This window comes from Dendronephthya gigantea, unplaced genomic scaffold (assembly GCF_004324835.1).
Source record: "Dendronephthya gigantea isolate DGI-Jeju-01 unplaced genomic scaffold, DenGig_1.0 000001F, whole genome shotgun sequence".
NCBI classification, from domain to species: domain Eukaryota; kingdom Metazoa; phylum Cnidaria; class Anthozoa; order Malacalcyonacea; family Nephtheidae; genus Dendronephthya; species Dendronephthya gigantea.
Window position 1 is genome coordinate 4,725,284 of NW_021163011.1, and position 23,275 is coordinate 4,748,558.

Sequence of the window (23,275 nt, forward strand, 5' to 3'; positions counted from 1 at the left end):
TATTGAAATCACCTGTCAGTGTAAGAATTTGAATGACTTGTTCGCGAAATTATGCTCGTGGGGATTAACGCAACTTATAAAATGCTAAATAGTAAATATATAGACCTACAAAAAAATTTAAAATTTGCTAGAAAAGAAGGACATAGCAAAGGTCATGGTGTTTGAGATGTAAATTTAAATATTGTTATTGTTATCTGTAAATTGTAATCACTGGTAATAAAAATGATTTGTGGGTACAAACAAACTTTACTGTCATCGTGCATAAAAATGCTTGTCAAACATTTATGTATACACTTGTGGGTGATTTCAATAGTTTACTAAACTCTGACTATTACATTATGGGTGATTTCAATAGTTTTGGGTTTTTTTGGACACCCTGTGTATACGAAATTCTGGAAACTTGATGTCGTCCTAAGATGTCCGAAAGTATACTGCCTACTCGAATGGTGGTCTGGTTGATTTGCCGTAGTTTTGATTCCTGAGTCCTGTCGTTGTTTAAGCTGTTCTGGTTAATTGTTAGCAACTTTCCTATGCGGGATTTTTTTTATGTATTGCCCATCAGAAGTTTATATGTGTGGAGTGTAGGCATTTCTGTGTCGGGTGTTCCTTTTTAATTTTAATTAATGCAACACAAAATATTCAATGACGTTAAACGCGGAATGCAAATGTCAAATTGATTGGCTCTGTAAAACCACTAACGAGCATATCATTAACGTCGTGCTTTTCCCTTTTCGTGTTCAACGCAAGGTCTGTTCATTGCTATCAAGCAGTAGAAGAACTTTGTTGCATAGATTAACTGAGGGACTTTCTAAAGATCTGCATACCAATAGACCATTTTTTCAAGCACAACTTTTACAAAACAAAGCACTTAAGAATTATAACGAACTTGCATAATATTATGCAGTATTTTTGATATTTTAGATATTAAGCAATAGGTTTATATTAATCCAAAAAAATTGAGTTCAGTGACCGATTACGTAATGAATGGAATGAACATGGCGAATTCGTACAAAAGTGTCGAAGGAACGAGAGTAGTTAGTGATGGAAATTACGGCACCATAAAGTACTTTGGTGAAATACCACCATCCACAGGTTTATGGTATGGTATTGAGTGGGACGTGGATGGCAGGGGAAAGCATAGTGGAGAGCATGAAGGTGTAAAATACTTTACATGTAAACGTCCTGGCAATGGCAGTTTTGTTCGTGCAAAGAAACTTGATTTTGGAATTAATGTTGTTACAGCTTTATTAAGTAAATTCAGTGAGCTACACAGTACAGAAGAGTTCTCCGAATTTGATTGTGTGTATCATGTTAGTAAGAATGAGAGCGGTGATTTGGAAGAAAAGCTTAAGCGGCTAGAACGTGTAAGCTTGCGTGGTACAAATGTTTCTCGTGGCCCTGAAGATGGAAAATCTCTTAGTTTAGTTGCACCTAATATTGTGGAACTAGATTTATCCAATACACTTCTATGTGAATGGCAAGAAGTAGTCAGAATTGTAACAGACCTACCCTGTCTTATTCAGCTTGATATCAGTGGATTGCATCTAAAGCCTAGTAGTTTTGATCTCTCGGAAAAAGAAAAGTCACCTAAGTTAGCTTTGAAAACATTAGTTGTCAATTATATGCAATTGGATTGGCAAGATATCCTAACATTGACCACCACTTTTAGTGGCCTACAGGAGGTACATGCTAGCTTCAACAATATAAACAGCCTGAGATGTAAATTAGACTTATCCAGTTTAAGTTGCCTGTGCAAGCTCAATTTGGAGGGGAACAATTTGTCAAACTGGGATGAGTTGTTTTTGTTAAATGAAATACCACATCTAGAAGTGCTGGTCGTAAGTGACAATCCACTTGGTGATGTTTCATTTCCTGGTGATATCATGGAAAGTGCTGATATATTCCCATGGCTGAAGTCCCTGGCTTTGATGAACACTATGATATCAAGCTGGAGCAGCATTAATCAATTAAACAGACTTCAAGTATTGGGTGTGCTAACTTTAAAGTGTTGCCCTTTGGTGAGTGGTATGAGTCAGTATGATGCAAGGCAAGAACTGATTGCAAGGATTGCCAAATGTGGCACATTAAATGGGAGTGATGTGACTGTCAAAGAAAGATTAGCTGCTGAAAGAGCCTACATCAAAAAGTACGGTCAAGAATATCTAGCATCAGGTGGTAATACCAACATCTCACAATCCAACATGGATTCAAGATTCTTGATAAAGCATCCAAAGTATATGTCATTACTTCAATCTCATGGTATTCCAGATGGTCTTGGTTCATCTCCCAGCAATGTGAATACCCTAAAAAGCAGTCTAATTGTTGTTACAATTAAATGTGTAACTGACATAGACAGGCAGTCTGTTACTAAAAAGCTTCCAGGTTCAATGACCATTGCAAAGCTTAAGGGACTTTTGCAAAGAATCTTCAAAGTCCCACCATCAAGCCAAATTTTATCCTATGTTGATAAGAGTGATCATGAAATTAAACTTGATGATGATCTAAGGCCACTCTCATTCTACTCTGTTGGTCCTGGAGACACCATTTATCTTAAGTGGTGAACAATTTATGTTAAAGTTAACAATGGAATCATGTGGACAAAACTTGGTCATTCTATTCTGGCTTCCTTAGTCAGGGAAAAGAAACGGTTTTTCATGTGCATTTCAAAATGCCAATTTGTGCGAACATTAATGTTAACTGCAACGGATACAACAAGCCGATCATAGGAACTTGGTCATCACCCACTGGAAACTTAAAAAATATTTTTGCTTCTGCTTATTTTTTTCAGATATATATTCATCTAATACATTTGTAGAACTGCTAGTGTGCCATAGTTGTATAAAATAATTTCTCTATGTTCAGCTATTTTTTCTTTAAGCTTGCCTAATTAAGGAAGTTGGAAGCAGGATACTCGATAGATAGGACTTGTCGCTTCTTTGCCAATTTTACTGTATACTTCAGTAATTCTCTTGTGATGTAGCTTTTGATTATTTCTGGCAAATAAATATGTTCTATGACTATATGTCCCAGTAACGACGAATGAGTGAATGTAAATAAATGAGAAATACAAAACAAGACGTCATCTGGTGATGCACATAAAAGTTAAGAAAATGATATAAACACGAGTAACAAATTTTCAGATGTATTTTCCAAGCATTATGGGAACAAAATTTAAAAATGAGGTGATTTAGATCATAACTGAATTGTATTAATAATCTCAAGCTCAGACTCATGTGTTTCAAGGAACATATTCTGATGGCCAAATGGCCAACATTACATATATACCTTATAATGGTCCTTATTTACAGCCTAGCTAGAAGCAGAAAATAAGTATAGTTATATCATAATTATACCTAACTTATGAGGTAGAGTAAGACTTTCTATTTGTCAAGAGGCCGGCCGTGGTGAATTTTAATTTAACGTCCTTTGTACTTTTAGTAAAAAGAATGAGATAAAATGAGTCGCCTCATGACGTCACGATCTCAGGGCCTCTCTCTGTTTGAAGAAGTAGGGGGGGGCGATTATCATGTTGTTTGTGCTCGAAAATCAAGAATAGTGCCCCCGAAAAATGGACGGTACACTGTATCTACCGCCATTTGCAGTTGAGCTTGCGGCTTGATGGGCGAGTGAGATTGCATCATGAATTTATTTATACGCTAGTTGGAATATGGTGACGAAAAATTTTCATCATTTTTTTCATCATCCAACATTGTACGTCCTATCTGCTTTGCTGAACTTTATCATGTTGCAATGTGTATTGTGTAAATCAGACAATTCGGTTTATAAACAACAGTTTATAAATTCAGTATTAAATGCATTTCCTTGGTATGACATTGCTATTTATAGAAATGTCATAGCCTAGGAAATGTAAGGCGTTGCTAACCAATCAACGCACCGTTTCAAACAATGGAACAACGCGTTTGAAATGCAAGCCGCAAGCTCAATTGCAAAATATGGCGGTATCTCACCGAGCTCGTACGAACGCTAATGTGGAAATGATTTCCCTGCGCCTATGAAGGTAAAATAAAATAAAACTCACCATGATTCTCTGAGCTATAGGAGCGTCATATGGTAACCAGCTTCATTACTATCTATGTATAAACAGACCATTTGACCAGTGGCGCCGTTACGAAAATCTAGAACAACCAGGGAAAATAACGTTAGTAAGGTTCGGGGTTTTCGGTAATATTGTTGCGTTTTTGCCTGGTTTCCATCTAGTCGTGAGTGTCGTCCAGGGTGGTGGCTGATGGAATTTTTCTGTCTTCTATGTGCGTGCAGTCAACACTCAACAATGACCGTTAGTTAGAATACAGAAATTGAAACAAATTCACATCCGGACCATTTCTTATCTGTGAAAATGACAATTACAACCAAGCGTAAACCAAGCATTAAATTTCGTCCAAGCGTGATTGCGGATGTGGTTTCCGTTTTCGTAGGATACGTGACCGCAACAAAATGTTTACGGATACGCGTAGATGCGGTTTTTATGTTGATTTGTTGTTTCCCCCGGGCCTGCTATTAAAGGGAGAGGGGCAGTTGACCCTGTATTTACGTTTATCCTGGTTTCAGATTTGCTTGGAAATATTAGCATACACTTTTATGGTTAGAAGATTGCTAGTAATATGAATTTGTAGTTGTTATTGCGTTCCCGGAATGGTAGGGCGGGAAAGCAGTTATTTGTTATTTGGAGCCTGCGGAGACCATTACCGCTCAGTGTCCCCAAGACCAGTTTCTGGTGTGCATTTCCGATCACATTTCCGACCGAATTCCGACCGTCTTTCGGAAATGCCCGAGAACCGAGAGTACCCGACATGCAATCCTAGCGAGATAACATGGGTCATGTTTTATGCTTGTCATCAGTTTTCTGCATGTTGTACAGAATACTGCTCTAAATTGCACGATATATAAACAGTAATGACTGAAATACTTGTTCCGCCATGTTAGTGTGGATGCGAGACATGTTCCTTCTCAAAGCAGGAGACATTTTTGCAGCAGAAGTGATTTTATGCGACTAACAGAGTGACATGGTCATTGAGCACATGACAGCTGGTGGTGTCTTTAGTAAGAAACAAGTTTAGCGTGTTACAAGAATGAAACAATCATCTTCATCGTCAACAGAGGACGATGTCCCTTTAAAGCAACGAGTGAAGGCAAAGACGCAAAATGTGGTGAAGAAAACGAACAAAGAAGTACGCAAACACACAGTCCCAGTGCAACCAAACTCAACGAAATTTGTTATACCGAGAAATAAAAAGACGCGAGGTAATTTAATAGTTTTTTGTGTTACTACAATCGTATTCCGATTTCATATTTCATTGACATTATTTCATATAAAAAGTTCATGTATTAAAACAACAAGTTAATTTTATCATAATTGGAAATTAACTGTAAAAGCTTGATATTTATTTATTGTAATTGTGCAAGTCATCAACAAAAGCCTGTTTATGGTTTTTTATATACATTAATTACGCAAGGGAAAGAAACCGCCACACGAAACATTCCCATTTTCCCCAGGCATGTGTTTTGCTGTGCTGTTAATAACAGTGCATGATTCTTTGTATAAGAGCTTTAGTTAAGCCTTATAATGTTGATTTTAGTTTTGAATGAATGCAAAGCAAATTGAATTGAATTGCAATTCACAACATTTTGACACACCTGGGCAGGTTGTTCAAAAGACTGTGGGACGGTTGTTTAAAAGACGGTTAGTTTAACCCAGGGTTAATTCAATTTTTTACATCAGTATTTTTAATTGCTCGGTTATGCAGTTGAACATGTTTTCCCATAAATATTTTGTGGATAAATGGTAGTCCTATTTTGCAGTCCTAAGTCTTGAAACGAACAGCAGTGCAGAACCATATAAACGGAAACGGCTGAGTAAAATTTAACCCAGGGTTAGCGCTAACCTAGCTTTGAACAACCAGCCCCAGCTGTTAAGTTGCTTAAGTGTCTTTATCGCCTCATGCACTTGACAAATGACATCATTACCTGCAGTCTTAGGGTTGACACAATTGGGAGACCAAAGTAAAGAAACGCTTCTAAAAGTGCATGTCATTTATTGAATATCTGTATTGTTTCCTGCTTTAGGCGTTCAACTTGAGTTAACTTGTGAGTTAAGACCAACTTTTATGTGGACAATCTATAAATACACTTTATGTATATGATACCAAAAGCTGGGAATCCCAGCCTGGGATGTAGGAAAGGCAAAGGGTGGTAGATTTTGGTAATGTGTGTGGAAAAAATCAACAATCAAATCTCTTGTGTTTTCTCATTTCACCTTGGTAATGTTTTTTTCGTGTTTTAGAATTACTGGATATACAAGGTCTTGAATCAAGAGATGCTATAGAAATATTGAGAAAAGTTAAACAGTCATTTCATCAGCCAGATAATGATTCAAATTATGTGTTTGAAAATGTGACAATTGTTCACAATGCACGGTTCAATACTGAGGTATGTTTGCCAACATTTTGAGAATTGTAACTATCATTGTGATTGTAACTTTGTAGTGATAATGCTTTCATACACTCCTTCCAGTTTAGTGAAAAAAAACAAGAAATGAGGCAAGAGGGATATGCACAAAAAGATTTGGAGGATACCTTTGCATATCTTTATCTAGATGGTTGGCACAAGGTATTCTAAATTGAAATAAATGATAGAAGAATTTGGCCTCAAAAATGAAATGCTAGATTGAATTTATTCTAGTTTAAACTTGCCAAGGTGTCACTGTCCTCTTTATGCTGATAATAATAAGGTCAATTTAACAATGTAAATTTGCTTACTAAAGGCGATGTTACACAACAATTTTCAACATCAATGACAACTCTTACAACCCTGAGAGCAATATATATGAATTTTGGTTCTTTTGTGAAAGATTTTGAGGGCTCTCCCCTCCATTGCCTTCAATAATTCTAAAGTGTGGTTCTAGGGCATTTTTAATCATTTCAATTAAGGAATTGATACTTATTAATTAGGTAAGAAAAATGGCAAAGGAAGGTCTGCGAGTTGGATCAAGTTCCATTTCCAGTTTGGGAGATCCAAAAATGGGTTAGTATATGAGAAATGTCATCTCTGTGGTTATAATAATGAAGGGTCAGTGTAAATCAAAATATTTCCTTCTTTTAGGGATTTATTTGTCTAGATTCCCTGACATTGTGTCACCATACTCAATTCCAGTCCGGAATCCTAGGTACCTTATGATCTTCAAAATTGCAAAGGTATAGAACCATTGTGTTTTATACAAGTCTTCATGTTTTAGAATGATGTGATCTTCAGCTCTACACAAGCAAGTTACATTTCTTAAAAAGGTAACATGCTTGTGTTCCTTGTGTGACATTTTAATTAGGTGCTGCATATTTTGTTTATAGGGAAGGTTAAAGGCAGTTGGTGAAAGAACTGGCGATGGTTGTGCTATTGAACCTACACCAAATTATGATGGTCATATATCCAAGAGCTTTCCCCCTGCACATAATGTCTCATTGGAACAAGCTTTCGCATCTTCTCAGGTAATAAGGGATATTTGATGTAGTAAAACATTCAGGGTCCCAGTATTATTCTGAGCTCTGTGTTTTTCTGGAAGCAAGGCAGGAAACTGTTGCTGCATTTTTGGTTGTTTATTTGAATTATGGGGAGCTCTAATGTAGTGTAATAGATAATCATATATATTTTTAGTATTACTTTTATGAATTCACGGATGATGGCGATGATTTACATGCGCGAAGGCCACGACAGTGTTGTCCTTATGCTGCTGTACAGTTTTCGGTCAAATCCAGTCATTCACAATATTCAGCATCAAGAAGTGTCTTAACTCAGGATTCGTCTCACCGTAACTTACCAAGCCATGAATCCCGCAATCTTCCTGCTCTGACTATCTCGTTGATCAACGAAAAAAACGTAAGTCCTCAATAAATTGTAGTATGAAGATGCTTGCTTAAATGCTTTTGGCGCAAGTCCTTTTTACCACTCTACAATTGTAGCACTTTACATTATTTTATTTATATCTCAATGGGTAAGGTTTCAGTGTAAATACGTGCAGTACAGTATATGTTAAAAAATACCATGGGGTGATTAGATAACCTATGTATCCATGAGACGTCCGTCATATTTCATTTCATGAATTGTTTTCGTCTTATAATTCCCCTGTTCATGTGCTAAACCTCAAAATGTACGTAAGTTGAACATTTTCAAATTTGCTACATTTTCTACTATAAATGCGTCAGCTGATCGATAATGCGATCGATGCACCAGTATTCAAAATAGTTTTCATATCTCTTCACTTCAGCACGATGTTGCGGCTTTGTCAGGCACGAATTCTACAGTTGATGGTAATATGAGAATATTTGCCTGCATGATTCACGCTTTGTCATCATTCTCATGTTTGTCCTATTACCAAACAGGCAGAAATAATATCTTTAAACCTTACCTGTAGGTCGAATGTATGAAAACTATGCAAAACATGGAAGAACTCTGTGGTCGGGCGTGGTGAAGAACAAAGCAAAAATTCTCTCATCAGCGGACTTATTATGCTATTCTAGTGACATTCTACCAATTACGATGTAAGTGCCAAACTTTTCTCTTTCAAACTTCGCGTAACATCTGCCTTTCCGTGTTTGAGGTCATTTTGAGAAAGGTCTATTAGAATTACTCTGATGTTTCCATATGGCAAGGTGTTATTAGATTAAAATAATATTGTATTGAATATGTACGTGTAGCTACGAAGCAGTTATTATATTGTTTCTGAAGGCAACACGTGCTTTACACTCGCGCGCGTTGCTATTTCCATTTCAAACAACCTTACCACATTCGTAAAGATAATTTATCCATACATGAAGACAATGTTTGCTTTTCAGTGGTGGTAATATTAATATCAAAGGAAAGGTCCCGTTCGAGAAACTAAGAGCAAAATTTCTCCTGCCTCTTTTCAAACAATTGCCAGCCATTTCAACGAAATGTAAAGGTATATTATTACTTATTCTTGAAATCGTAGATACAAATATATGCTTATTTAAAGCGCAGTTTTACCAAATTGTTATCCAAATGATCATGTACAGTATCTAGGCGTAAAATATTTGCCTATTCTTCATCTTTTCTCCTATTTCAATTCGACCAGCTTTTCACCATGGAGAGATGTACCTGTATTGCGAACTCCGACCTCGAAACACGAACAATTCTAAGTTAGCAAAACTGGTTAGGTTTTTTCAAAAGGAAAGTCTGGTAAGTTATTTCAGCAGGTTCTTGACTGTTTACTTGTGAAGTACATATATTATACATCCATAGTTGTAATACCACATATCGGCAAACCAGAATTGAATGAAGTTCCATGGAATATCAATAATTTTTAGGGCTGCTTTTCACTTACGCATTTTTCATACGCACGTCGGTGACGTCACGTACGCACACGGCTCGTAAAGATCTAAATGTTGATATAAGTTATCTTTAAAAAAACTAAGTGAATAAATGGAAAGAGCGTAGTTTTCGTGGTAGTTAAGTTTAAACTTTTACGTGCGTGTACGTACACTGTACCGTCTGTACGTGTCAGAAAAAAAAACGACAGTGGAAAGCAGTCATTATACTATATTTACACTACTAATATATCCAATCTACATTATTAGGCTGGTGTCGTCGAGTTCCCTGAGTCCAGTGCGCTTATTTACATTATTCCAACATCAGGATTAAGCCATGAATTAGGTAGTTTACAGTCCTACGTAAACGTTTATTCGAAATACATCTGTTTGTTCAAAGTATAATGATTTGTCTTTGCTTTTTCTAAAGGTTTGACAGATCGCCATTATCCCAATATGCTTCATGCTTTGATTTTAAAGAAGTTACCAAAGGAAGGTCAGTATAGTTCAATATGGATGAATATTCGCCTGTGTATTCAAAAAAAGATTGCTAGGTCGACTGATCATGAATTCTTTGTGTTTAGACATTCAGTCGTATAAGAAAATGAACAAGATTACTGCAGACCCTACTACAGAGGCTGTAGTTAGAAGAGATATTCGAAGAGAACTTCAGAAAATAGAAATAGAAAAGCTTAGAAAACGTGAGCAATCTGAGATGTCTTCCGTAACAAACAGTGATATGGAGATGTCTTCCGTCGATGGTGAAAGTGACTCACGTAGTGAGAAAATACAGCTTGAGGCACAGGACAAAGATACTTTAGAGAAAGAAACTGTATGTGTTATACAAAATGACAGCGAAAGTAAAAGCAACCATATAGACGATGCTATGGATATAATGCAGATCGAAAGCACAGTTAACGAGATTGGTGAGAAAGAAACAAATGCCACAATTGAAGTTAACAAAGATGTGAGCTTAGCAGCTATATCGGCAGATTTTGGTAAAGGCTTGAATGCCATGGACGGCTGCTCCAACAATAACAACGAAGAGAGAACAGTCCATGAGGTGTTTAAATCACCTCCGCGTGTTCAGAAACATGCTACAGTTGTCGATGACTGCGATGTTAATGTGCCTCAAACAAACACAGTAACACGCCATTTTATAGATCCTCGTCTAGGTTTGAAGACGGAGAGGTTTTTAGTTGCCAGTCCTACTGAAATCGAACCTTTATCATCAGATAGTTGCGCTGGTACACCAGAATCTTCTCCTGTCGTCAAAAGTTCAAGATTGAGCGAAACTTTGCCAGCTGTCGTTCAACAGTCGCCATCTTTGTTACGTGATGGTGAGAAAGATAGGGAAACAACATTAATCAAGACTGGCGAGACGTCTGATCACAAGGACAAAGTTTCACGACTGTCCTCTCGTCTTATGGCTTTGTTCTCGCAAACAGGAAAACGACCAGGAAGAAGTGGTTCGACGACTGAAACTCCTGCATGCTTTGTAATATCAACTGCGTCTTCAGTTAGCCCAACAAGGTCAACCACTGCAGGATCATCACCTCAATTCGTCCAGTCTCAAAATGTTGCCAAAGAATCCCCGTTAACAACAAATGACTATAAACTGCAACGCATCCCTGCCTCTGCTCCATCCACTTCAACCAGTTCTCCTTCTGTTGATCGTTGTAATATTAGTTCAGCAAGTGTTGTTAATGTGAGGGAGGCGGATATGAAAAAGGAAAAACTTACTACTAGAACGTACACAACTCCTCCGCAGACATCGTTTGATACCCTTAGCAGTCACATGCACCCATCTCCAGTCCTTATTCAAGATCAACCGCAATCAAATTCGCGAGACGAACATTTAAAAGAATCACCAGCAGTAACCTCAATTCATTTTCAACCGAGCGCACTCACGAGTTCAGGTCCTTCGCTAACATCCAATGCAGTTGTGTGCAACTCTACAATGAGCTATTCAACTAGTCTTAACACTGATGACTCGCGGGCGCAATTACAGCAAAGGTTGGTTGAACGCACTTGTCCTGAACCATCTGAGGTCTCAACACGAACTGCAACATATACGACTGCAGATACATCCGAATGGAGTGTTCCATTGGTTAATTCTGTGCAGTCAAGGCCCCATGAAAATTTAAAATCTTCTCCACCTCCAACAACAAATACTTACCTGAGACAAATTTGTTCATTTCTCAAAAACAAAACAGCGTCACCATCACCAACGGCCGTAAATTTTCTTGTGTCACCATCTACATCATCATCTTCAGCAAGTCAAAAAGTGGACGATTATCAACCAAACGATTGCGAAGTGAATGAAACGTTCTCTGAAAATGTTCCGAAGAACAACAATTCTCAGAAAGAGCAGACGTCTTCGCCGACGATAAAAGTAAGTGACACGGTGGATCAGTGCAGCACATCGAGAACCAAGGATCGTTTGATCCGTACTTCTCTGCAAACACCTGCCTCAACAACATCATATACCCCACCACTTCCAAGGGAGGCCCTACCACCTCCCCCGCCACCACCACTGGCGTCATCTTGTGGAGTCAGTAATATTACACCTATCTCCACCGAGATAAGTCAGGACAGTACTGATCTGTATGAGTATGGATTGACGTTGTCTTCTGTTCCTGGCAACATCACCACCCAAGATGGTAGTGATCCATATTTCCGTGGAGATAACATGTCTTCAGCCAATTCGTCCCGGTCGAGTACTCCAGGGATTCCCATGCGTGGAACACTTCCTCAGTATTCCAGCACACCTCCCCCTCCCCCAATACCGCCACCGCCTCCACCACCAATACTCTGTGTATATAGCACACCTATGTTTCACCAAGAAAATTACTCCACGACACTTCACTACGCACATCCTTATCCCGGATTTCAAGCCATTCCAGTTCCGGAGCCATTACCAGAATTTCAATGCCATGTGGCAGGCAGTCCCGGATACCCAAATTTTCCATCCGCGGCGACAAGAGAATTAGAAAGCACTCTTGGTTTCGGTTATACCAAACAGATTACACCCCTGTGGAACGAAATGCCGATGGTCAGAAGCAACTTAGATCCAGATTTAGCGGTTAATGATTTGGACCTGCATGCAAATTCAAAACGTTTTGCGGAAAAACTAGACGAAAATCCCGATGATAATCATACATTGACACAAGATAGGAGTAGCTTTGGGGAGTGTTTGGAGGGACAAAAGAATGAGGGTGCATTTCCTATCTCCATCGAGAATACACGTAGCAATTTTAGAGTGCATACTGATGTTGTTTCGGAGTTTCCTGGGGATGTGTTAAAACAAAAAGAAAGCGGTGAAAGCCCGTCAAAAAAGAACAATGCGAGTGGTAAAATCACACCGATTTCGATAATTTCCAGCGATTCAGAGATCCCGAATGATAGAAGCCCTACTCCTGAAACCTCAGGGTATATGGGTGAGTTAAACGCCGATGATGTTCTCTTCAAACCTGGTAAGTACTGTATGCACGTGATAAACTCCTTGGTGTGTGTCCGGACTAAAACAGACTATCGCCCAACGATAGAAATTTTAAGGTTTGAGGTGGCCCCTAATAAGTATGTTCTGTGTTGCGAGTCTGCATTGTCATGCATAGGCATTCTTATGTTGGTTACAACGGAGAATGTTTTCTATAACAAGACATTTGACACAGAAAATTGGAAAAGTATAAATTGTGATCCCCTTTATGGTTGATGAAGTAAATTTCCAAAGTTTACTAAAATGAACTACAGGACATGAGCAGACAAGCAAAAAAAAATTTAGGGTTTATGTTTCGAAAGACAAAACGACCATTCCTTTATTTTACTAAATTTAAAAAGAGAATCTACCAACTTCTCATGCATGCCGAGATTTTTCGCACTTCAATATTTCGCAACCAAATTTTCCAATTCTACTTATTTCTGGATTCTATGAATACAGACAGCTTTGGTATAATAGAGGAATGGTCCATTAAACTCTATTGAGTTAGCTGTACATGTATGAAAAGTGGGCGTGAGAAACATGTTAAATATGTAACTTTCTGTTTTCGATGGACACACGTGTTTTGACCGATTCCGTAATTTCCCAAATTTCAGATGAGGCACGTTCAAAAAAGTATCTAGAAGATTCTGAAATGGAAGATACCCGACAGGAGAGAAATACATCAAATGAGAGAAAAGACGACACAGGACAACAACAAACGCTGGACAATTTAACTTCATCTAAGTCGAGGGTAATTCAGAAAAGCGAAGAGGCTTTCAGCAAAACAAACTTTTTGAACTATAGCACCACAGTCATGAAGGACAACGATCAGGATATGTATGTCAGCAATGTATCCGATTTCCTTGACAGTAACGATGAAACCTATGAGGTTATACCTCTCTCTGATAACGAAACGATTCACGAGTCTAACAAAAGGCCAAAACGAGCCAAACCTAAAAAAGCCCGAAATGAAAAGCCTGAGGTTAAATATGGCGATGGCGTCGAGATTTATACAAGCAGCGATTCTGTTAAAAGCGATGATGATTCTTTCGTAGATATACCCATTTCAGAGAAAGAAACTTGGAGGAAAACTGGAAAAAAAAGAGTAGGGCTTACGGATTTGCGTGAATTTATTAGCATAAAGAAACGGAAGGTAGGAGAAGTTCATGATTCTGAAAAGCACGTTACTTCCCGAAGTCATCGTAGCCGGATGGTCGACATAGTAAGATCTAGGACTGATGACCCTGCAGCTTCTTCCCAAGCCAATAGCGCATTACCTGAAGAGGCCTTACGTAAAATGACACCCCTTAATCCTGATAGTGAACTAATGCCAGAACGCATTCATGTAGCCGCAGAGAATAGATGTAGGATGACCTCGCCAAATCTTGGCAGCCCTATCTCTACACCTGATCGCAGTCCAGCACACAATGAGACCAAGAAAAAACTGATCTCTCCTGAATTTGCTAAACGACGCAAATCTAGTTCTCCTGAATTAGAACGGCCAGCTAGATCTCCAAACAGGAGAGATTATAGAAAGTATGGTAGTCGATACGCTGGAAGCAGCGATGATTCTCGACCAGGAAGCAGTGCGGGCTCGCGTCCAGCAAGCAGTGCAAGTTCACGTATCGGAAACAGCAGTTCGCGTTCTGGGAACAGCGCGAGTGCACAGACTGCGAGCCATGTCAGTCAACGATATCTTTCTGGCAGACGAAGTCGAAAGGAAAGAGAAAATCTCAACACAGCACGCGAGCAAGCACGTTCACGATCCAGTCGTAAGGTAGTTGAAGATTACCCGGCAAATATACCTGCTCGTGGAGCAGACGAGGATTATTCTCAAAATGTCCCTGCCGATTCAAGACGTGAACGTCAACGTTCATTATCTCCGAGTGGAAGCAGCTATACGACTAAGCGAGATAAATTGTCCTCTAAACCCCTCTCTCCTGCTAGAGAAAGTAGATATCGTTCAAGATACAGCATAAAACGTCACAATGCAAGAAGTAGTAGCAATGAGAGTGGTAAATGTCGAACAAGGAGTTATGATAGAAATAATAATTGGTCAAGGCATGATGATAGGCACGATGCTGGTTCAAGGGCAAGGAACCAAATTGATCTTTCTGATGAAACAGTTCTTTCACGTAAGACTTTATTTACTGAAGTTGTTTTAATGAAGTCAAGGTCGACCAGTTTGCTTCACTAACTCATGCGATTCTCTCCTGTAGTACGACGATTTTCTCTCTGAGAACTCCCGTGGTCTCCTCTCTCTAATACTAACCCCTATAGGAACTATCATATCAGTAATTCATTCTTTTGTCAATTTCCTGTCTATTTTTCTGAAATGTCTTCATTGGCTCGGTTTAGATGTCCAGAAATGTGATAAATATAATTCTAGCTATAGACTAAATTTTGATGACTATATATTGTATATAGCTGGAAACATTCATTGGTTTTGATTTTGATTAAACTTCCTTTTTATTGCTAGAATTGGCAAATCTTGAAGTCATCGAACGTATTCAGCACTTTGTGAGCGATAGTATTAGACGTACATGCCGTGAGATGTCTGGATGCTTGGATAAACCTGGTATGTGGCTAATTTGTTCCAATTCGTTTCTCTATTTTCGAAAATTTACTTTGCAATCACGCCTTTATCAGACAATGCGATTACGAATTGAATATTGTGATGATATTCTGTCTTAAGCCGATTCTCCATTAACGTCCGCTTCACCCGCGCGACCGTGACGGGTCTGAAAAACAAAGCGCGCTTCGCCCGCGCGGGCGGAGCGGAGGTAATGGAGAATCGCCTTTAGGGCCTGTTCATATGAGACGGGCGAGCCCGGTTCAGCAATGTTGACTGTTGTGATTTCGCTTCACATATTATTTTACTGTACTTGTTAAATTGCATTCATATATATATGCCTGATGCCTGAATTGTTGCCTATTGAGTGTGTTGGAGTTATTCTTATTAACTATTTAATTCTGTATAGAATGTCATCTCATGCAGTATATAATGTTCGTAATGCACAGTTACTCCTAGTCCAATTAGACGGTTCGAATATTATTTCATTATTATATATTATCTTATTTTAGTTGAGAAAAATGAAAAAGAACAAAAGCCATTTTTTGGTGGTATTGGGTAAGTTGTTTAGAAAATTTGGATTTGACTTTGACTTTGAGTGACTAAAGCCTAGCTGGTTAACACTAGTACTTGTCCTAAGAGTCTGGGATTCTCTTTGTCTGAGGTCACTAGGGCGCAAAGTGCTTTGTCTGTCGGAAAGTAATACAATGGATATATATATAACGGCAATAATCAATTTGTTTTCCGATTAAAGCGAACTAATCTACTCCAAAAGAGATGAAGAAGACTCTCGTTATGAGAAGGTATTGTGCGATTTCAACCATTTATAATCCAATAAATAATCCCATTTGTCACAATAGCTTTTTCTTCGTAAAGTGTCCCGAAAATTAGCAAAGGTTATTTGGTATTATTCAGAAATTTCAAGGTTTAAAGCATATCTGTAAATTTTAGGATCGGGAATATAGATCTGGCGTAGAGAAAACAGAGAAATCGAGAATGGGAAAATCTGACGACGATTATCATGGTGAAGGCAGGTGTTGTATCGTGTCTTATTTTCCTCGTCCAAATATCGGGCGTGTACAGAAAGGTTTAGAGTTTGAGCTTCGTCATAAATTTTAACTTTGGGCGAAGGAAACACGTCAAAAGTATAAGTTGAGTTCGGATAAACTTGTTATTTCAGCAAAATCCTTCGCCGAATAATACAGTATTCAAGTATCACTTCGTTGGGTAATAAGGATTATATGTTTCTCATCTGACATCGTCTTTTAACGAGACGTTGTATTAGGAGAGGGTAGAGGAGCGTTGTGTGATTAGAAAGAAAATCTGGATTGAAAATTAGAATTCATCGATTTTTGTGTGTTTCACTCGTAGACGCAGCAGTCGACACAGAGAGCGGTACTCATTCCCAAAGACTTGGTCGTGAGGACGAGACGACGAATAATGTACAGAATGAGATTTTTAAGAATGACTTTGCAAATGAAATGCAATCCGATGTATATAAATGTACAGAACGTGATGACGTAATTTTAAATATCCAAGAAGCAACGATAAATAATCAAACATCAAAGTCTGACCTCCTGAGTAATGATTTTATTGCTCAGTTTAAAGAGAAAAGACGACGTTTTGAAAAACGCCTAAGAGAAGAAAAAATAGGATCGGTCGTTTTAATGCATTCCATGCTTGAAGAGCTAAAAGGTGACATTCGTAAACTTTCAGCTGTTCAACTTGGAAAAGGCCATGAAAGTAGCGGAGAAAATATACATCAAGAAAATAAAAGCCAAAGTAGAGGGAATAATAACGAACTAAAAACTATCCAAAGTCCAGACGATCAATTAAGCGAAGATGAAGATCAGTCGATTGTGACAGATCAGCCTCGAAGAAACAACTCCATTACGAAGAGAGGACCTGATTTAACCAGACAAGACACCAATGCGAAAATTTCACTACAACTAGGACTAAATGAACGTAGTGGAACTACAATTGATGATTGTAACCCAAGGAAGTTTGCAGATGACGGTAGCGATTATAATGTTGTATCTATGGAAGCAAGTGATGATGACGGAACTCCACAAAACACTGAAACGGAAGAGATAGGTAGAGAATTGTCGACGAATCATGCGATCCAAATACAAAAGGAGGCGTCGAGTGCGTCTAACCAAGGTATGCTTTTAGATCATGATATACCTGTTGTGGCATAGATATACGAGTGATAGCATGCAGATGGTTTTATCCGTAAAATAATCGAACGGAATTTATTTACTGCGATAAAACCAACTGCTGTTGCCAAGAAACAGCTATAGATCTAGTGGAATTAAACCTGCTTCCCTTGGAGCTAGTGAGGGCGCAAGGGCCCTGCGCAATGGTCCGATCTGCAATGAGTTGCTCTCAATACTAGGTGAACGTTTTATATTATAAGTTATATTAACCAAACCGACCTTCTGTGTTGCAGGTTGTGATGATCCAAATGTTGGCTTCAAATCTCTTTCTCTTGATCCGCGTCTGAAACCGACGCTTCACGAAAGCTCGATTACATCAAATACAGACAGGGCAGAAATCGCGGGTAGCATAGCGACGAAAGAAAACGGTGATGTGGTGCGATCCAGGGAAGAAGACCAGGCCTTGTGTACTAGAGCGAGAACTCAAGAAGATATCGAGTCAATACAGAGGAATAATCATGATGGTGAAAGATCGGCGGGTGATTTTGATTCTATTGCGCAGCAGGCAAAACGCGATTTCAAGCTTCAGCTAATGATTAAGTCTCGGGAACTCTTCCCAAAGCAAGGTTTTGGGTTTCCTGTTGTTAGTCGCAATCAGGGGAAAGCAACAATGCGTCAAGGTGTACTCAAGAAAGGTTAGTGCGAAATACGTTATATTTGTCCCGTGCATTGTTCGGTTATCTATTGATGGAATAACGGAAGAAACCAGGCATTCAAATTTCCTGAAGTCCTCTTGAAATGCCCCATGTTTTCAGCAACACCCCCCCCCCCCTTCCCCCCGCATGAAATGAAATAATTTTTATCATATTCAGGCTTGGAAAGATTATATGGAAGTGGTTTGAAATGTAATTACGTATGGACTTAGTACTGTTATCTTACAGGAAGTGATCTTGATGGGAATTTTAATGGAAGTGTTCAAACTAGTAACAAAAAGGAGTTAGAAAAAGGAATAAGAAGAGGAGTTGTCAAACCCAAAGGTCTTGATCAACCTGTCAATCGACCGTCGCAAGAAGACAGCCAGTCACTCGAAGAAGAAAATTTTGAAAAACAGCTATCAAATGTTCTTAGTACTTTAACCAAATCGCAACTGGACATTTTAAAATACGGATCTCCAACGACAAGGCTGCGTGGTCAACGACACAATCCAAGCATTGATTCAACAAACATTTAGACGGAAAAGGGGAAAACACAGATCGATCGTAAATTTTGTAGTTTTTAAAAACGTTTTGTTCCTGTTTACATTTGGGTTACATTGTTATAGAAAAGTCTTCCGTGATGAGGAACTTTATCTTACTGTTTTGTTATTGCTGTATGTTTTGTTAGGAAACAATATTGTGTGCAAGCATATGTAGTTGCCATTTGTCCTCAGTAAGAGGGCTCCTAACATGCAAATTTCGCTTGGTAATTAATATACCTGAATTGGCGAATTATTCTCCTAGCTCGAAATGAACTGGACGATTGGTAAATCAATCGCTATTAGTAAATATTGTACGTTTGACTATTGTCTGTGACGTCATTTATGGCGTATTTACCAGGACTTCATTATTAAAACAGCCGATTGTCGATATTCTGTTGCCTGAGGCGAATCAAATAACTTATTTTATGTCTATTACGTCCTCACAAGAATTTACATCTATAGGGCTAAGGAGAATGATTTGAAGACGACGACGTCTTTATCCCGTTTTTCAAAACGTCTAATATTATTTATGTCTGAGAAAGTTGTAAAATCAAAAATGTTATTAGACTATATATTATTTTTGGTATTGTAATATTGTAAAGAGAAATATATATATTTTTATACATTTGTAATCAATCATATCACAGTTAATTAATAGACTCTGATCATATTCACGGACTATTAATTGATCGGGTAACATGAATAAGTCGGAGTTCCAAAGTTTCGGAGTTTGAGTCCCGGATTCAAAATTACGAAGTCTGATGTAATAATATTGGAAAACACAAATTATGGAAAACACGGAGTCACAAATTATGGAAAACACGGAGTCTGTTAAAAATATGGGAAACACGGAGTATAAATGTTTGGAAGTCTGCCAAGCTCAGTGGTCAATGACTCAACGTGAATTATGCAAACTTGATAGCGTGTTTTATTAAACAACATGGCGTCAAATTCGCGTAACGTTTTTGCTCTTCCGCAAATGGTAAATAAACGACCGAAAAACTTATCCTTAAACATAAATAATATTCCTCAATTTAAATGGGAGGATATTGTAGACAAAGAGGAAGTTGGATGTGGCAGTTTTGGTGTGATTTAAGGTGATATAAGGACACGTAATGTAGTTAGCTACAACAATAATTCTATGACTTTGAGCAAGAGGCATTATAGCTATAATCTTTTGTTATTGTGTATTCTTTCTTTTATACTATTACTGTGGTATAAAAAATTAGTATAGACTTATGAGCGATCCTTCATTTATGAATATATGTATAATTTACGTTGACTCCGTGTTTTCCAAACATCTATACTCCGTGTTTTCTATATTTTTGGCAGACTACGTGTCCATAATTTTTGACTCCGTGTTTTCCAATATCATTACGTCAGACTCCGTAATTTTGACTCCGGCTCCGGAACTCCGACTCCGTGTTATCCATGTTGTGATGTAGCAACGGTTGAATCAAAGCTAGATATTTATTTCACCCGCTCCTCGTGTTGCAAAATAAAGTCATCCTATTGGCTGAACACTCCCAGCCTGACAGCTCAACAACGCTTCTGATTGAACGAGCGTAGTAATTTGAATAATATGATTAATTCTTTCCTTTCATTTCTGATGTCCAGGCTCAGGAGAAGAGAATTAATCATATTATTTAAATTACTATGAACATCCAATCAGAAGCGTTGTTGAGCTGTCAGGCCGGGAGTGTTCATCCAATAGGATGACTTTATTTTGCAGACACGAGGAGCGGTTGAAATGAATATGTGCTTTTGATTCCAGTTTGAGACATCACTTCAGCGCTGGTCTTCGAAGAATAAAGATGAGTCTACACCATGCCAAGAAAATTTCAAAAGAAATTTTTATCAGATTGCTATCGTCTTCAGCAGAAGAGAAGTTTAATAGAAGTTTACTATCTCTGACATACTGTCGTTGGTATTATACCAGGTAATATTCCTTTCCCTTTGCGTGTTTTATCAGCTTGTTTCATCGTGAGCTTTTGGGCTGAGGTTCCACGTGTCTTTAGTTCACGTCTTGTAATGCCTCTCTCGTGTTGTGTTCAGCTTCAAATACAAACTTGTATAGCACTAACGTAGCTTTTATTCTTTTCATGCAGAATTTTTACGCATTAAAGCGAAGTTAGACGATGAAATTTGTGAACAAGAGATTGACGACCGATGAATTGTGGCTGAACTGGCTCAAGATAACTCGCCTTTGAAGAGAAAGCAAGTCTAGACTTTTTCTGGGGAATATTGATATAGAGGTAATATATACGTCAAATCGTACCGTTGAGCCGCTAATCTTCCCTCTAACCACACGCAAATTACGTTTGAATTGAGTTCTAAAGACCTAAGCAGTGAACTAATTGTGCCTTTTATTCTTCCAGGTGGAGTTTGAGAGTTTAAAACCAAGCTGAATGAAGTGAAGTGGGCAAAAAGTCCATTACCGCAGCTGAAATTGCCCGAGACGACTCGCATTTGTCTCAAGATAACTCGTCTTGGAAAGAGAATGCACGTCTACACATTTTCTTGGGACATGATGATATGAGAAAGGTAATATACGCTAAATCGTATGTGAGCCGCTAACCTTTGCACCAATTGCAAGCAATTACCTTTGAATTGAGTTGTAAAGACCAAACCAGTAAACTAACATTGCCTTTTGTTCTTCCAGGTGGAGTTTAAAAGCTAAAACCAAACCGAGCTGGGAAAGAAAACCCATAGCTGAAATTCCCTGAGATGACTCGCATTTCAAGAGACGGCAAGTCCAAAGCTGCTCTTCAACACTTTTTGCTGAAATGAACAGGTAATTTTGGGTTTATTTTATTCAAAATAGGATGATAAACTTGAAACGCTTGATCAGGCATCATGCGTCCTCTCAACTGAATAATCACCGCAAGTTTTCTCCCGATATTTAAGCTCCCTTCATCGAAGGTAAATCCTTAAAATCGCTGTCTATAACAAGCGTTCTTTTGGTTTTATTGCAGGTAGCGATTTAGCGGGTCAAGCCATTTGAAACAACGACAAAACCTGTTCATAATAAAATGTGAGTATTAAGCAATTGAACATTTTTAGATAAACCGAACAATGCGGGGAAGTTTATGCATGATTCAGGTCAAGAACGACAACGGCCGCATGATAATTTGATATGAATAATGGCAAGGAAATACTTGAAATCCCAGAGGGGTTTTATAGATGTTGTTTTCAATCCCGATTTTACGCGTGTTTCTTCTCAATAAAAAATGTAGTTTGCTTATTTCTTTAATCTTATTTCAGGTTGATGGGCTCTGTTGAGCTATTACCGACAAGCCAAATCGACGGCAAATCTACGTCTAAAGTATGCAATCTCGACGGCAAATCTACGCCTAATATAAGCAACCTCGACGGCAAATCTACGCCTAATGTAGGCAACTTCGACGGCAAATCTACGCCTAATGTAGGCAACCTCGACGGCAAATCTACGCCTAATGTAAGCAACCTCGACGGCAAATCTACGCCTAATGTAGGCAACCTCGACGGCACTCTACGCCTAATGTAGGCAACCTCGACGGCACTCTACGCCTAATGTAGGCAACCTCGACGGCACTCTACGCCTAATGTAGGCAACCTCGACGGCACTCTACGCCTAATGGGCAACCGACGGCACTCTACGCCTAATGTAGGCAACCTCGACGGCACTCTACGCCTAATGTAGGCAACCTCGACGGCACTCTACGCCTAATGTAGGCAACCTCGACGGCAAATCTACGCCTAATGTAGGCCAACTCGACGGCAAATCTACGCCAAATCGACGCCAAAAAGCAACGTTCAGCGATGCCCGGGCATCGTTACAGGTTAGAGTAGCCTGGTGGTCAAAAAATGTGCATGCAGGGGTTAGTTTGTGCATGATTAACTTAACGAAGTTAACTAATTTAGCTAACGAACTTAAGTTAAATAAAGTTTTAATTCAGTTAACTAAGTTCTGGCCACCAGGAACATAGCTAATGCATGATGCATGTGAGCAAACGTTTCTTAAATTCGGTTAAATATTTTAATCGGTTTGCGCTTAGGACTGCTCGCTTGTGCTTAGGGCTGCGCTAAGGTTTAGGTTGATAATTTGTCTGTTAAAACTGAAAACATATCACAACTGTTATATATACCCATATTTCGCCTAAGAAATGGCTAAAAAGCCATGCACACTAACACAAACCATAGCCACAAATGGCAAACATAATCCCGTAGGTTCTTTCCTCTTTCTCTATCTTGTCCTGATTGGAATCATCTTCGGCTCTTAAAATCCGGTCAAATGCGGCTTTCGGAATTAACATTATAAAATGATAACTATAGGTCACTATTCGGTCTGGTTGTAAAATTGTTTGTATGTAAATACTTTTTGATTTCTCACCAAACATTGTAAATATACGATTTTATATCTTGCCTTACTATATTTTGTAATTGAACATATAATATTGTGTATGTATTTATGCAAAAACATGATTTATATCAAAATATGAACAGATACAAAAC

The 23,275-nt window shown here is 38.5% G+C and overlaps 2 protein-coding genes and 1 long non-coding RNA gene across 4 annotated transcripts; all 3 read left to right on the forward strand.

Annotated features, from left to right (window-relative positions):
- The first annotated feature begins 994 nt into the window (after positions 1–994).
- Positions 995–3,033, forward strand: LOC114530237 (tubulin-specific chaperone E-like). Its single transcript, XM_028551829.1, has one exon. It carries the CDS (start codon positions 996–998, stop codon positions 2,559–2,561), a length of 1,566 nt encoding a protein of 521 aa, XP_028407630.1. The 5' UTR covers position 995; the 3' UTR covers positions 2,562–3,033.
- Positions 3,034–4,683: 1,650 nt separating this feature from the next.
- On the forward strand, positions 4,684–19,374 carry LOC114524823. 2 transcript variants are annotated; one of them, XM_028546019.1, is made up of 22 exons: positions 4,685–5,262; positions 6,302–6,447; positions 6,532–6,627; positions 6,969–7,041; positions 7,120–7,211; positions 7,362–7,499; positions 7,666–7,887; positions 8,276–8,318; positions 8,423–8,549; positions 8,844–8,950; positions 9,104–9,207; positions 9,606–9,681; positions 9,766–9,831; positions 9,920–12,811; positions 13,431–14,951; positions 15,296–15,394; positions 15,901–15,946; positions 16,143–16,191; positions 16,340–16,418; positions 16,760–17,548; positions 17,838–18,239; positions 18,486–19,374. In XM_028546019.1, exons 1-22 carry the CDS (start codon positions 5,091–5,093, stop codon positions 18,773–18,775), a joined length of 7,629 nt encoding a protein of 2,542 aa, XP_028401820.1. In that variant the 5' UTR covers positions 4,685–5,090; the 3' UTR covers positions 18,776–19,374. The 2 variants fall into 2 exon arrangements, with proteins under 2 accessions (XP_028401828.1, XP_028401820.1); XM_028546027.1 differs by lacking the exons at positions 17,838–18,239; positions 18,486–19,374 and having other exon boundaries at positions 4,684–5,262; positions 16,340–16,422; positions 16,760–16,913.
- Positions 19,375–21,207: 1,833 nt separating this feature from the next.
- Positions 21,208–22,136, forward strand: LOC114530522. Its single transcript, XR_003687767.1, has 4 exons — positions 21,208–21,325; positions 21,444–21,575; positions 21,757–21,815; positions 22,046–22,136. It is a non-coding gene; the product is annotated as an uncharacterized LOC114530522 (long non-coding RNA).
- Positions 22,137–23,275: the final 1,139 nt, after the last annotated feature.